At 51.2% G+C, this 15,519-nt stretch overlaps 1 protein-coding gene across 1 annotated transcript in view; it reads left to right on the top strand.

The window, feature by feature from the left end:
* The first annotated feature begins 1,360 nt into the window (after nt 1–1,360).
* Nucleotides 1,361–15,519, top strand: part of LOC131208164 (cyclic nucleotide-gated cation channel subunit A) — a 36,333-nt gene continuing 22,174 nt past the window's right edge. The window contains exons 1-2 of the mRNA XM_058200814.1: nt 1,361–1,458; nt 1,528–1,945. Coding sequence (XP_058056797.1) covers nt 1,361–1,458; nt 1,528–1,945 — 516 coding nt within the window. The remainder of the gene's footprint in view (nt 1,459–1,527; nt 1,946–15,519) is intronic.

Genomic DNA, 15,519 nt, shown 5'->3' with positions numbered 1-15,519 from the left:
AAACAGTGGTTTACGACCGATCTTACTGATCCGCCCCGCGGAGCAAAGGAAACGCTTGGCAGTTTATCCTCGCACGCCGGAGCGTTTCAACGAGGTTCGGGATTTTATTTCATCGTTGAACCTAACTTATTCGAATTGTTTTTTGCTAAAATAAATTACTGCAGGCGGTTTTGTGTTAACGCTGGGTAATTTTCCTCCTTAAGGTCTGGTAAAACCTCCGATCAAAAGCTAGGGCCACACGGAGACGTAAAACCAAGCGTAAAACTGAGCGTAAACACTGTTTGCAAACGCTTTATTCACAAACAGATGATAATGTAAGTTCTAATTTTTTGACGTTTCTCAATTTCTATTTCCATTTTATCGGGTCAAAAACACGAATGTAAACACGATTGACATTTCGGTATATACTTTTTTATATTTTAAGCCTTCCACACGAAGCGTAAACGATTTGGCATTACACTTTTGTTTTACGTTTCGTGTGACCCTAGCTTAACAGTTATGTGGAACGTGTCCCGGAATGGACCAACAGCACCACGCGTTGGTTCAATTCAACGAATACTATTTCTTCCAACCTTTTCCGTCCAGGACCTTGACTGACGGCTTGTCAATGTCCTCCAAAACCTTATTTCTGTGTGTTAACCGAGGCGTTAACCGAGGTGGTGCTGATTGGGATAAATCATCGTTACGTGCTATCGCCCCCATCAATAAATGAACCGTCGACGAACTGACTGGTTTCGGACTGGATCCCTAATCTTTTTGCCGGAATCTAATAATCCGACCCTCGCTGGTGGGGAAAATATTTTTACCAAACACGGTGACACCCCCGTCAACAGACACGTGACCTGTTGCTGCCGGAGGTGTTGCAATTATCGGCCTATCAGCGCGAGAACCCTTCACGCCACGCGGTTCTTCGTCTTCGTCCCACTGCTCCATCTAGTTTTTTTTCTCACGCTCCTTACGATTGATCAATAACTGTAGGTCGGTTTTTCTCGGTTGTTACAGCCCTCGAACTCTCGCCCGAGAGCTGGAAAACTCGTCGCCAAATTGACACGCCCACTGGATCGGCACGCGCCTCAAATTAGTCACAAATTGGAGCGCCCGCATCGAGCCGGCGTGGCGCGTCTCCAGAGCCTTGACCTAGTGCCAAGCCCGACGACAACGAACGCCCGAGAGATGCTGGTACTTGACGGTGGCCCAGAGCGGTGCCGTTAGCTTGGGCGCGCACCGCTAAGGGCTTAACGTCCGGGTGGTGGATTGGGAGTCGTCTGGGAGCGCGCTTCAGTCAGTGTCGGACCGCCCAGCGCCTCGGAGGAAGCGTTCTTTTGCACCCCCGGCCCGAAACCCGATGAAATGAGCCGCTATGTGGACCTACATGATGGCAGCGGCCCGAGGTGACCGGGCAATGTCATCGATATCGTCACGTCATCAGAGCAATCGGAATGAGTTTGATTCGCCAAGGTAAGTGTCGGAGTGTCGGCGACCGACCGAGAGTGAAGCCTTCAACCCTTAAACCTCCCCTGCCGACAGCATCTACCACTTCAACCGAGTGCAACGACCACTGTACAACACGACGCACCGGGCACCCCAGCTCTCCAATGGCCCCGTCAGCATCAGCACGACCCCGTTCGGGAGCAACACGATCTACCAGAGCTACATGCCGCAGACCGCCTCGCTGGACAGCTTCAACAGTGTGGCCACGAATCCGCCCAGCTTCTCGACCACCGGCGGCACCCCTCCGCCACCGGGCGGAGGCCTTGGCAGGGGCGGTGCGCCCACCGGAAGCGGCACGACCGGAGGTGGCGCCACAGCACCATCAGGAGCGGCTAGCACCACGCTGCCGTTCACGACGCGCAACCGGCTCGAGGTAGCCACCGATCGTCCGGCCACCCCGAAGAACAACCATCTGAGCCAAGCTGTGATAGAGAGCGAGCGGAGCGACTTTCAGGTGAGTCTCGAATTGCTATTGCCACTGGCCACAGGATGGCCGCCTCCACCGTTGTGTAACGACCCTGGGTTTGTGGACGCTACACGAATTTCGCACAAACGGTCGGCACGGATCGTCACGATCGTGTGCTGGCCGATTAATTAGCAGTCGATTGAGTACCGCGTCGTACATGGCCACCGCGCGAAGGACTAACCTGAGGGCCAGCCACGCACCGATCGTTGCGGATGCATCGCACGCGGACCGGACTCGGACTCCGACGCGATCCCGACCTTCGCCAACGTGGCATGGCGTGGGCACGTGCGCGGTCACTCGCTGTGGGCGATGCTGAGCTCTGATTAGGTAATTTGTGAGTGAGGCCACCGAAAACGAGATGGCATTCCGTTCGCGGTTGGGGGACGTGTTTCGGGTTGGCAAATGGGAGGCCACTTTCTTCCTGACCGTGAGCTATGGGCTGGCGTGGAGTGTTAAATTGCATAATGTCATTTGCAGCCACAACACGGGCCCCCCGACCCGCACGGCTCAACGAGCGGCCGAGCACCCGAAACCGGCTTTCGACCGGGCGGATCGGCTGCACTGGGAGTTGTTTGCAGTTGCATTTCGCTATCTTTCTCACTGTCCTGGGGTCCCGGGCTCTCTTTCTGTCTGCCTCACTTTAATTAACGCTCTGTCCGACAGGTAATTTCAAATAATCGCAAATGCTGCAAACGGATGAGTGACAGAGCGAGGCTCTTCCTATCGTGGCGATGAAACTTGATTTAGATAATTTAATTTTAATTGCAATTTCATTACGATGATTGACTACACAAATTGGGATATTGTTTAGTATGTTTTCAAGCGACTGATTCCTACTGACTTTCCTAATAACCATTTAAATCGATTTTGTAATAGAATGTTCTGCTTCACTCACCAAATTCAGGAAAATATTCTGTCTGTAAAATAAAACCATCGCTAGACCAGCGCTTCAACATAATTCTCAACCGATGTCGGACGCGGGGCCAAACATTGACACACTTCTGATCTGGGTCATAGTTGGTGACGTTAACATTGAATTACATGTTGCGCCAGCACGAGCATCCAAAGCCGGATGATGCGTGGTATTGACCCTTAATGTGCATGCATTTTGTCTACGTAAAGACCTTAAGTACCTCTCTCTCTCTCTTTCGCAATACCTTTTAGTCAATGCATTTAATGGACAGTGGTGGTGTTGAACAAATTGCCAACAAAAGTTGCAGAATGATCAACCTACACTTATCAGTTGCAGTCGCTTACAATAACTATCAACGACCATTGCACATCCATGTTGGTTGTCCATGCAATCGGTGAATCGAACCAAAAAACTGGACACTGGGTTATATTTATTGGCGCAGTGAAATTGAAGCATTTTTACGCATCAAACTGAAAGAGTTCCTTTTAATCTTTTTACGAAACATAAAACAGATTAAATGTGGCGAAAGTCAGTCAAACGGGTCGTAACGGGTCGCCGATGTTTAATGTTTCTGCATGCTTCACTTAGCCAGATGACGTTACGAAGCTTTTTGTCGAATTCCGGTTCGAACAATTCACGGAACCCAAAGCGGAGCGGAAAGAAAATAGAATCGATTGATGGTTTATGTACAGTTGTAGTTTACAGTTTCTATTTTGCGACTCGTATGGTCTATTAAACTCGATTAAAACGTACGCAGCTTGGAAAATAATACAATTTATTGTGTTTTACCCATTTCAATGATTCAGAAACTGAACGCCCGTGTCAGTTGGTCACGACGGGGCTGGGCTGGGTGACCGACTGGATCACGAGCAAATTTGCTCTTCACTTTTGCACCCCCGAAAATCCACAGCGCAAATAACAATGGCAGTGAAAGGGACCAAAGGGACTTCCGTAACTGAAGGGTCTTGGGAGGGGCTAGGCCACGGATGATGGAAGTAAGATGACAGCTGCCATCAACATTGACGAACTCGTTAGTGTCCATCAGTGGCAATCAGTCGGCAACCCCCCCGTAAGGATCGCTTTCAGTACGAAAGCACGCTGTTTGCTTTTTGTGGCTGAATTCGTCAAGCGAAAAAGAGAGCAGACTCCGGAGTGAAACGGTGAAACTTTAACCTCGCCAAAGGCTTACTCGTGTCCGCTGGTTCTTCGGCGGTAAACCTGATTAAATTCGGTTCATCAGTCTGAGGTCTGGGTTTCGTTAGCCGTTCCTTGATGTTTAGCCTTCTTTTTCCAAGGAGAACACTGACGCAAATTGAAACAACCCAAAATGGAGCCGGCGAAAGATAATTTCGGGATGAAACATCAACAGCTGCCAGTGTGCTGTTGTGATTCATTATTCATTCCAATTTCGCGATGATAAAACTTGCGAAAAGTTGTTTCAAGGACACGGAACCGAAAACGAGCGTCCTACGCTTGAGAGGCTTTATTAGATAAATCTAAAAACTATTTCTTTTCGTACGGCTTCGCTTCCTGTGTAAGTAAGGCGAGGAAACAACGTGCAACGAACGGTTCGAACTGATTGTTAACTACACAAACAATGTGTTCAGTAGATGCTAATCAGACTTATCGTCGTTGGAGTGCTCGAACGCCTTCTCGGGGGGGTCCGTACATGCGTCATCCACCTAGCGGCCTTCCGCAGTACGAGCTGCTCCTCGCTGCCAGGCTGGGAACATGGTGTGATTGGAAATGTTGCGGAAACTGTTACACGGTGTTTCTGTGCCGAAGGCGATTGATTTCCCAGCCCAGCCCGCCGACAGTGCCCGTCCCGTCGTTTCCACGGGCCACCAGCATTGTCGCACGGCACCGACAAGGACAACGGTTTCAATTTATGCTCCATTGACAGTTTCATTCATCATATTGTTGCGGTTTCGCTAAGCCGCTCGGCGAGCAATGCTGGCCATATTGCGCGGCATCCGGGCCATGTTCTACGAATTTGTAACTGTGTCACCATCGACTGACGGAACGACTCCAAGGTGCCCGGTTACCCGGGGCTTCGTTTTGCGGATTTGGGGAATGGAACGACAAGCGTCGACGGGCATCATGAGCGCTATATTAGCTGTCATGTGTTGCGACTTGACGAGCCCGTGACATTCATTTGATGAACATTTGGTGAATCTGAATGAGCAGCGGCGCATTGGCTACAGTTACGATTCCTGATCAATGTAAACGTTTGATTAATGTTTAATGTAATTGTTTAACCATTTCAAGGCGTGTCTTGTTGTTAGCCAACCCTGAAACTGGCCTATTGGGACATAAAATTGACCCCAAAATCGCTCTAGCAGCGCTCCGAGTGTCATTATTCTTCACTGCGGTACAACATGTGGGCCATCTGTCCTCGACTATTAACGGTGAATTATTTCATTGCTTTGAAATGAGCCTTTTGTCCAGGAGTCATCAGCCAGCAGCAACCGGGTTGTAGTGCTCTCGGCAAGTTTGCCTCCTAATCGTCTTTATCTACTAGCTTCGCACATACTCCGACGTCAGGGCACATCCGGGTCTTGTTAGCCTGTTCACTTAGCCCGTGTCGTGCCGTGCCATCGTAATTACCATCATATTCAGATGCCAGCACCGAGCGTTGGGCCCTTACAAAGGCAGCTTAATTGTGAACTCATAACTTGCGTTCACCTAGACATTCCAACACCTTGCGAGTTCTCCGAGTCGAACCGGGTCGGGTTGCCCATCTTTCGCAAAGGTTCCACCATCCACCCTTATAACATGTTCATCTTTCGGCAAATGCATTCGTTAGGATAGCTTCTGTGCAAGTTGATCTGTGCCGTCGCTCGGTAATGAACCAAATACTCTCTCACTCTGGCGAAGATCTTGGGTTGAAGTTAAATAGAATATAGTTCACCCATGTCCCATGTCAGGAAACTTTCCTGGCACGGCCTCCAGGTCAAAGCCACGTTTCGAACAACGCGCGCAGGTCGTAAAGTGAAATTTCAATGGAGCTCATTTACGATCGACAACATTTTCGTAGGATTTACGCACGGCCAACGACGATTCCTGTGACGGGTCTGAAATGTTTCCGCACGTCCGTGTACCGCACGAACGAGCGCCATCAGGCGTGACATCAAATTGTGCGTCAAAATCCAGAAAGGTACGAATATTCTCTGCTGCTCTGGTGACTGGAGACACCTAGGGACAATTTGGAATCTCTAGCAGCACATTCTATAAATGCTTTGCTTAACAAGATTGCTATCAAGATTTAGAAGAGACCCACCGAGATTCCAGTACGCCTGAAGTTATGCAATACTTTCGACAGTTGAGAGTTGGTCCGATGTGCTCCCGTGTTATTTTTAATCAATTTTCTTCTAAAAGTATTCGATGTTTCGGAAGTTGCTGAAAGGAAATCCAACCGTTTTGCAGGGAATGCGATCGGTTCAACGGCCGTCATGGCGTGAAATGTTGTAGGTTTCTAGATAAATGCCATTCAATTAGCGGCAAATCAATCTTTCCTTCAAAGTTTCTCCGGCGTTCCAGGTCGTCATGGAGTCGCGAGTATATCTGATTCGTTTGGCAACGGGCGATAGATATCCGATTTGCCGGCATTTCTCGAGGTACGGCGGTTTAGGTGTCGATTCCATCCCCGTCCATCCGATAATAACATAATTTCACCCACGTCAACCCACCTCGGCACGGATCCGTCTGCAAATCAGCAGAAAGAACCCTTCGTTCGTTCGGCAACGGCTCGAGGCACTCGAATTGGAAGCCAATGAACGTTCTCCGCTCCGAACGTTGTGGGCAACCGGAAGTCTGGGCTCTCTCTCTCTCTCTCTCCTGTTTGCTGCCACTTCACTACTAATCTCGGCCGAGCCGTACGATCGGTCCGCAACCACCGCTATCGCCGGCGAGCAGACTTTTCATTTTCCCTGGCAGCTTCCGACTCGCATACTTAGCAGCTAGCGAAGGAGAGTATGGCTGATCCTTTCTGATGAAGATTAATGTTCCGCTGTTTGCGACTCGACTTTGGTGGCACCCCCCAAAAACCCCGTTCCAGTGGGCACGCAGGGACACGACCGGGAGGAGGGACAGTGAACTTTTGCCACCCTCTCACCCCCAGGTTCGAAATTATTTCGAGCACCGAGTGCGAGACTTTCGGGCGTCTGAACGTCGCCGGGCAGCCCGGGTCGTCGCCGGCTCGTGCCTGGCGTGGGCCAAAGCCAAGCCTAGATATAATTCGTCCGCAAACAAGCCCCAGGGAGGGAGGGAAGTGGGCTTTCGTCGCTCGCCGCGAATCGATGAAATCAGTTCGTGCGTTCCGTGCCGAATATTGGTAGGGAAATATTGGTCCAGTCCCGGTTCCAATTATTTGCCCACTCGCTCACCTCTCTCTCACTTTCTCCCTCTCTCCCTCTCTCTCTCTCTCTCTCTCTCTTTGTCGCCATCACTCTGGGTCCGTGTCTCTTCTCATTTGTGTCACCCGGCGGGAAATTTGCGCAAACAAATCGGTTCCAATATGTCCTCCGGCGTTAATTGTGTTCGAGTGGACACGGAGCAAATAGTACCGAAATCGGCGACGGCGATGGTATCGGTGTCGGGGCAAAAAAGCTGTGGCCCCCCCCTGTCCCGCCACCAGGATGGGCGGATTCACCCTCCCGAAACCCCGTCGGCTCGGCCGAGTTCGGAAGGGGAAGGACAATTGTTTGCGGTTTGCTCGTCACCGGCGGTTTGTGCCGGCGACTTGCGGTGAATAAACTGCTGGCGCGCCGGGAACCGGGAACGCGCTGGTCATCGATTTTTTGGGCGCCAAAACGGCGCCTCAGGAGCGGCTAGGTTCGCGGGTCGGGTGGCGTCCGCTGGGTGTCCTCGTCCCGTGTGTCCGCTCCACGGGTGGGTGGTTTGGGTTGAGTTGAAAGCCCTAGCCATCAGCCCACCGGACGGGTGATGAATTGGTCGGACGCTCCCGTGGGTTTGGTTTACTGCTTTTAATTGAACGTTTTGAACGGGTTTTTCTCGCGCAGTTTTTTCATGTGGAGAGCAAATGAATGAAAGTTGATCGAATCCGGGTACCAGTTTTTATTTGGTAGGTTATTTGGACCCGACTCTCGACGTTACAACAATTTTCCGGGATGATAAACAAAGAATTAGCAATCTGAATAGAAAAATCCTTGATATTTGTTTCAACATCAATATCACTGATGAAGTTCCGGAAAGCTTCACGCTAAAAGTGCCATCGATGCGGATTCGAAATCGGGTGAGCAAATAACGATTTACTTACGCCTCTGCCGCTGCAGTGCTTCTGTTTCAAATCTAAAATCAATCTACCGAACCACGGCGGCCGGTCCCCCGAATGATCAACAATTTGCCGAGTGGTTTTCAATTTTTTCCTGAATACTTTCCCTTCCACTTATCTCCGGTAGAAAAGCTCTTCGGCAAACAACTTTTTTGCCTCCCCGGCCGCCCATTGGAGGGCTCTCGTCCTTTTGGCCGTGCTTCCGATGTGCTGGTGCTATGCGGCCACTTTGCTCGGCCAGTTTGGCATGCTCTCGATCAGGGCACGATGCATGAGTTTTGGTGAGACAACTAAATTCTTTACGTTACGAAGGGTCATAAAGAAACACATATCACCCGAGGCGGTGCTGCTGAACCCCTAGAGTAGCCCCCGAAAAACGATCGAGCGGTTTCAGCCAGAAAAACGCACATCGAAGAAAGTAGAAACTATGGTCCATCCCGGGTTTGGCCCGCTCCCAGGCGAACGGATTGGCCGGGGCTGGCCGTGTCCCTGCCAACCGACTGACCAACCGACCGGCTCGCCATAATCGTAAATCATTTCAAATTTAACCAGCTTCGAACGGCGAGCCCCACTCGGTACGCCGCTCATCTCGCTGCACTTAAAAGAGATGTTTTGTTCCGGCATGCCCCACCGGATTTGGTCCCCGGTCCGGATGATCCCTTTTTACCCGTTTCCACCGACCGGGAAAAAAGTTTCTTGCAGGACGCCACATTTTACAGTGAATTTACGAATCATGCCTTCGTGCCGGCGGGCGAAAATGTGACAGTAAGGATCAGAAAATCTGCCGGCCCCTGGAAGCGATGCCGGAAGTGCCCTCGGACTAACGCGTGACGGTGGCCAGATGAGATGTCAAGTCATCATCGGCGGAAGCGGACGGTGGCTAAAGTATGATCGTTACGGGTCAGACTCGAGTCGGGTTATGGCAGTCATTGCAATCACTTGCAGCTGCGCTCTGCCGGGCAATACATAGCCACGGAAAAGGACGTTCTATTCGTGTCATGATCCTGGCGCCGGGATTTTACTGTTTCCCCGATTGGGGCAAACATGCATTCTTCAGAATCCCGTTTTTAGGAGTTATTTCAACCATTTTTTAAAACAATTCCCACAACTTGCTATCAAATTAAAAACCGAACCTGGCGGATGCCGTCAATCGATTTCCACCAAGCGGACCACCGTTACTCGCATTCATCGTTCCGGAAACACTTCCCACAGTGTTATGATTCGGGCGGACAAAATGGGGAAAACTATCCCGGAGCGGTGTTCGAAAAGTTTTCTGATTCAATTAGAACTTTTGCCTCACCAGGACTCGGGCTCGCTTGTGGCCCCAGGCGCTCACATATGCTTATGACACGGGCCACGGTTATTGAAATGACAGGCCCTTCCGAACCCGCAAATGCAAATTCGCCCACGGTAATGATCGAACGACCATTCTAAGGAAAGTGCGCCAACGGTGGGCGACTACCCATTCGTCGAATTTCCGCTCAAGATTCGAGCGAAGGACCTAAAGGGAAGGGTTCAATTTGAGCTCCGTGAGCTCCTGCAACTTTAATGTTAGCCCGAGTCTCGATTTAAGTTCCTCGGTTCTACTACAAAAGATGAATGGTACTAAACTCTGATTCACGTCAAATTAGTTCCAGAAAGTTATTGGATGGTATGCGGGCTTGCGGCTTTAAAACGGCACCAGAGATGCCCGTAGCCAAAGGGGAGGGACACATTTTTTATCGCACACCCGACAGGGATTGGTGTCATTTTTCAATTTCAACCATCTCATCCGGCCCGTAAGTCGCTCTTTGTTTTTCCACTCAACCACCGGGTTTTTTTTCCTTTTCTCCATTTTGTGTGTCCCGCGTTTTCCACCGGATACGTGGCAAGATGGTACGGCAACGATGGCTTAAATCAAAAATGAGGAAACGCGAGAGAATGGCCAACAAAAAGAACACAGTGGAGGGCATCAAAAAGGACCGTGCAGAGGCACTGGGTGGGTTTGCGCCGCAAGAAGCCGACGGCTGCCGACAGTCAACCGGGGCCACCGGCGGTTCGTCCTCGCACGAACTCGACCACCGACCACCGAAGGACACATCCGGATGGGCCAGCGCACGCAAACATGGGATGGTGGCAAAATTGTTCGCGCCACACTCACTCACTCCGTGCTCCCATTCTTGGGCGGGCCGTTGTTGTTTTTGTGTCCTTCCGACAATTTCTCGCCTTCACGCGCACACACGCCGGGCCGTGCAAAGTCAAGGGCTTTATTTGCATTTCCAAAGCCCAACCCTGGCTCTCTCGAGCGCCCGGGCCGTCGGGAAGCGCGCATTATTTCCATAATAATCGATGAGCACATTTTTCAGCTTCACGCGTAATAGGAATTTTCCGGACGAGGGCTCCGCTTTCGTGGAGGCCATTTTTCTGCTTTTCTTCTGTCGTCGGCGTCGAGCGTGATCCTTCCGCTTGACGGCGGCCCAACAGCCCAGCGGCCCAACAGCCCAGCGGTTGTTGCTTTCGTTTTCGAGAAACTCGAGCAGAGGGATCGGGCAAGGTTCGTCTTACTTGTTTCGCAGACGTTTTTTTCCCTGAAGTTTGTGTCATCTTTCTCCATTGGTCGGGTATGGAAATTTATCAAACTTTTCATCTTTCGTCAGACGAGAGAGTCACTTTTGCAATCCATTTTGAATGTTTTTATCACACTTAGCTCAGATTGGTTTCCCTTGAAAAGATGATCACATTTAATACTCCTTATTAGGCTGAATGAACTGAATGACATTTGAAGGGACCAAATGGGTAATCTTTTGTGGGGTGATTGAAAGAGAAACATGAAAGCTCATTAATTCCGAACCAAACCGGTGCGCTGGATCGACGGACGAGCTACGACCCCGGGCAATGTATGTAACAAAGCGCGATAAACTTTAACAGTCGTGCGCAAATTATGCACGCTTCGTGGCAAACAAAACGGCAAATGGTTTGCATCAGGTTGGCAAAGGCCACCGACGTCGCGTCACGTGTGCAGCGATCAGCATAAATTCAAGAGCTATCGATCGCCCGGCGCTGACCACCCCGGCATCGGCCACCTGTTGTGGCAGCGCGTGTATGCTCGTTATGCTCCGATCGAGTGTCGCATCGGAAGCGTGCCGTGCAACAATTTGTAATTTATTTTTACGACCTTTCCAGCATTGAAACCAGTCATGCTGGGCCCGTCGTCGTCGGCCGCGTCATGCTCTATGCGCGCAAATAACGGCGAACACCGAAGCGGTCCCTCTCACTCACTCTCACTCTGGAGTGGCGTAGTGGCCTAGTGTGACCCTCGGTGCTGCGTGACACTAACAGGTTGTTGTCGTTGATGGTTGATGAATTTATAGTTGATTGCCAATCAGCTACCAGGCGCTGCTTTTTTCCATTTTTCGCGCCTCCAGTGACGCGTCGCGAAGGTCAAGTCCTCGCGTTGGGTCCTCGCCGGCCGAAGGTAAATATTGACCTCGAGCGCTCGGAAAAACCCTTTGGCGAGGAGTGGCCGATCCGCTTTGCACTGGCGCGAAGCGCCCAGTTCAAGGCTTGGCACTGGTTTCGATGAACTTCCTTGCCGCGACTCGCCTCTAGAAGACGGTTCCCCGAAGACGAGGACCAGTAATTAACTTCCTGTTCATCGCTTAACAATTGGTTTTTCCCCCGAGCCCGAGCCCGAGCCGACCACCCCAAAACGATCGTTTGGCCTAATGACCCGACCTCGACCCGGGAAAGCGACGGGAAAAAGGGGGGGGTCACTGGGGTGACAAATAAAATGGTCGTTTTCCCCGCTCGCAAACCGACGGTCCTCGATCACCAACCGTGCCGTCAGCACAAGGGTTAACGTTCGGTTCGGTTCGGTTTGGGTGTTGATTCAGTGCCGGGCCGCAGAAGGGAATGCAGAAGGACAATACCGAGTGGGCGCAGCGCCCGGGGGTCAGTGTGCGTTAGACACCCACACCCTGGCCAATGCCGTCGTCGTTGAAACCGTTTGCGGCTTAATTACTCCCCGCTCGGTAGCTTTGTTTGTGCACTATGCTGTGTGTCCCGGTGTTCGTGTGACCATCTCAGGGACTGCCCGATCCAGTGGGACCACCACTACCACCCAGCGGGATGATTGTTAATGGTTGCCGACGCTTCAATGTCGTTCAAAATTGTTCCAACCCTTACTGCTGGTGGAATGCTTGAATGTGCCCGCCATCGGCTCGACTGATGCCGACAATTAGGATTAGGAAATTGGAAAAACGGAATGTAAGAAAATGATTTATAAAAACATAAATCCTTTAACTAAATAGAATGAACAAATGAAACTGTACACTAAAGGGAGAGATCATCGCTAAGAAATGATAAATGTTTTCCAAACCCATCGAGAAGACTGTCTACGATTAGAAAAGGTCGAATGCAACGTGTTCAACATAAAATGCCCACATACAAAGAGTTAATAAATTAAAGACCCAGCACCGATACAAAAATATATGCAAAATGCGACATGTTTTCACACCTGCCGTGTAGAGTTCCACTGCCAGCGATCGATTCGTCGTAAGACAAATTAACTCCCATCACTCCGATGGCTCCATTGCGCTTATGCAAATGGCGCAATTTGTTGGCCCAACATGCCTTTCTATCAAAACACAACATTAAGGGCCCGGTGGCCAGTATCTTCATCGCAGCACTCGGTACCGGATCGGGGTCCGACTAGCTCACCCTCACCGAAATGTACGCGCGCGCGATAGAAATGGTGTTCCTAGAAGCGACCCCGGATCCCCGGCTTCCTTCCCCGCGGGTCCTCGTCGTCACAATTTATTGGATAATTACCGCCGCCGCCGCCGCAGCCGTTGCCGGTTGTCTGCTTTCTTGGCCACGAACAGCGGCTGCCGGCTGGTAAACAACCCCCCAGCGGGTGCACATCCGTTTCGGGCGTCCGCGGATCGGCCGAAGTCTCTCCGTCGTCGCTTCTCGCGAGGCTTCCGAAAGTCACGCGCGCCATTTTTGTTTGAATTATTCGTTCGAAGATGGGACGGAGGACCTGTGTCTTCCTGTGGGAGAGGGGACACCAACGCGATCCGACCAATCTATCGATTCGCGGGCTGAAGTGGTGCTTTGAATGCGGAACACACTCACCGAAGCTCGGCCACGATAGAAGCTTCCTGACGATGAAACGAAACTGGCTCGAACCTGAAGTCTCCACCGGCGAAATAGGTTATTCTTAATCTAGGCGATCCAGGAGCTGGGCTGGCCTTTGGTGAAGTAAATTGTAAATTCGCATCGCGCCAATGTGTTCCACGTTTAACCTCCGGAGCCGTGCCGTTTGCACCGGTGGCCTCTCCGTTTTTATTATCAATTTGTATTTACATCTTCGACTATCAACCGAAGTGACACTGAACCGAGTGGGTGGCTTGGGGGTGGTTGGAGGGGCTTCCGTTTATGAAGTATCGGGGATCGGTGCAACACGACGGTGAATAGCACCAGGCCTGCCTAGGCAGCTTACCTCGCCGGCTTATCGTTCCCCGGCTCCGCCTGAACCGACGATCGTGAACCGACCACATCAAGGGCATACCGGCCCCTGCTTCTCCCCCCCGGTGCGGTCACTTGCTTCAGCCGGCACGCAGTCGCCCTGCTCCGGCTGAAGACGCGCCGCGGATGTGCGAAGGGGTCGGTGGACGTCGCTGAGAAATGCCGCTGCGCCCCCACCAATTAAGCCTCCTGCCGCCGGCTGCGTCACCGTCACTACAAGGTTCCGCGACGACGACGACGACGACGATGACCACACAACGATACGATGATGATGATGATGATGATGATGGTGACAGTGATGACGCCGACGGCGACGAATCCTCCCTCATTCAGCAACCTCCGGAGGGGAGCTGCAACTTCATTAGTTTCACTTTCGGCCTGCACTCGAATGGATCGCGCAGCTAGCCAGAGTCAGTCGGTGGTTTCGGGATTATTCGCTCCGCTTTTTTATGTTTTGTTTCTGTTGCATTGCTGCGGAACATAAACATCGACGAAGAAGAATGTTACCAAAGTGATGTTTGCCGCTGTTAGTGAGATAGTGATTTACTAAAGCAAGTGATGCTGCTAAGCTGTGCGTTAAAGTGGTCTGTTTGGTTGAACTGAAAGGCATCAGAGATCCAGGATTCCATTTGGGGACGAAGACCACGACGACACCGGAACGCCATGAGCAAAACGATAGAAGCTGGAATTTATAAATTGCTAAACAAAACGCACCAATGAATTATGGCACCATTCGAGCATTCGAATACCAGTCCGGGTTTTGCCCGCGTTTTTTGGCCTCCCGTCAGTGTCCTGGAGTTATTAGTCACTGCAGGAAACCAAAACTGCTGCGCTGGTGCATCGGAAGCACCGAAACACGCACACGAGTGCCAAGCCGGTTACTGGCAAGCCCCACCCGGGTCTAAGCCCGAAGGAGCGAAACCGTTGTCAGCCGGTATCCTTGTCGGACTCATAACGGACCCCCGACCCGCCCTGCACCCGTCTAAGTGGATGTGATTTATAAGATACTTTTGCGACTGCATCGTTTTGAGGGAAACTGAAAATTGAAACATTCATTTCGTTCCGTCCGATCCAAGTTCCGAGAGAGTTTTTGCCGTACAGTATCATCAGGAATCAGCGGGAAAGCGGGACCTGATATCCAGCTGTATGGATTTCTTTTTTTGGTTCGGTCGGTTTGGTTGCGTCGGGATGCAACTGCGTCCGTTGGTTGCGCAAAGTGTCTTTCTTTGTGTCGCACTTTTTCTAAAACAATTATAATTTACGATTATCCGTGACGGCCGTGGTAGACCGTGGTGGCGTTTCAAAGTGGCACACGGTGTCTGCGGCCGTTTTTTTTTCCTCTACGGCCAGTCAGCGCGCGGGATGATTTGTTGCTAATGAATTTCTATCAAGGAAACCGATCGGTCTACTGGCGCAGGGATGTCGCCGCCGCGCATCTTTCACTGACCCAGAAAAAGGCCAGACCCGTTGGGGTGGGCCAGCCGAAGAACCGCTAGACCCGCGTGTGTTGCCATATGATTCCAGTAAATTAAGCAGCCCTTGAGGTCGCGAGTCCCGAAATGTAGGGTTGACGAAGTAGCAAACTAGCGAAGCCACCAGAAAGTGACGCGATGGAACTTAATCTCCCTGTCTCTCTTGCGGGCAGTAATGTTGCCAGCGATGTAATCAGTTTAAAATCGTATCACGACCGAATCAAAACGTAACATTAGTATGCAATGAGCAGCGCATGTTTGCTCCCGTCGTTCAAGCATCGCGCCAACGCCAACAGCGCTAATGTGTTTCGGTTGTTTAACCCGGGCGTAAATATTTGTCCCGCCACTCTCCCGGATCGGCTGGAGTGTGCAACGT

Source organism: Anopheles bellator, chromosome 2, assembly GCF_943735745.2.
Source record: "Anopheles bellator chromosome 2, idAnoBellAS_SP24_06.2, whole genome shotgun sequence".
In the NCBI taxonomy this organism is placed as follows: Eukaryota; Metazoa; Arthropoda; class Insecta; order Diptera; family Culicidae; genus Anopheles; species Anopheles bellator.
Note: the sequence above shows the minus strand (reverse complement) of the source record. Positions and strands in the feature narration are given on the sequence as shown.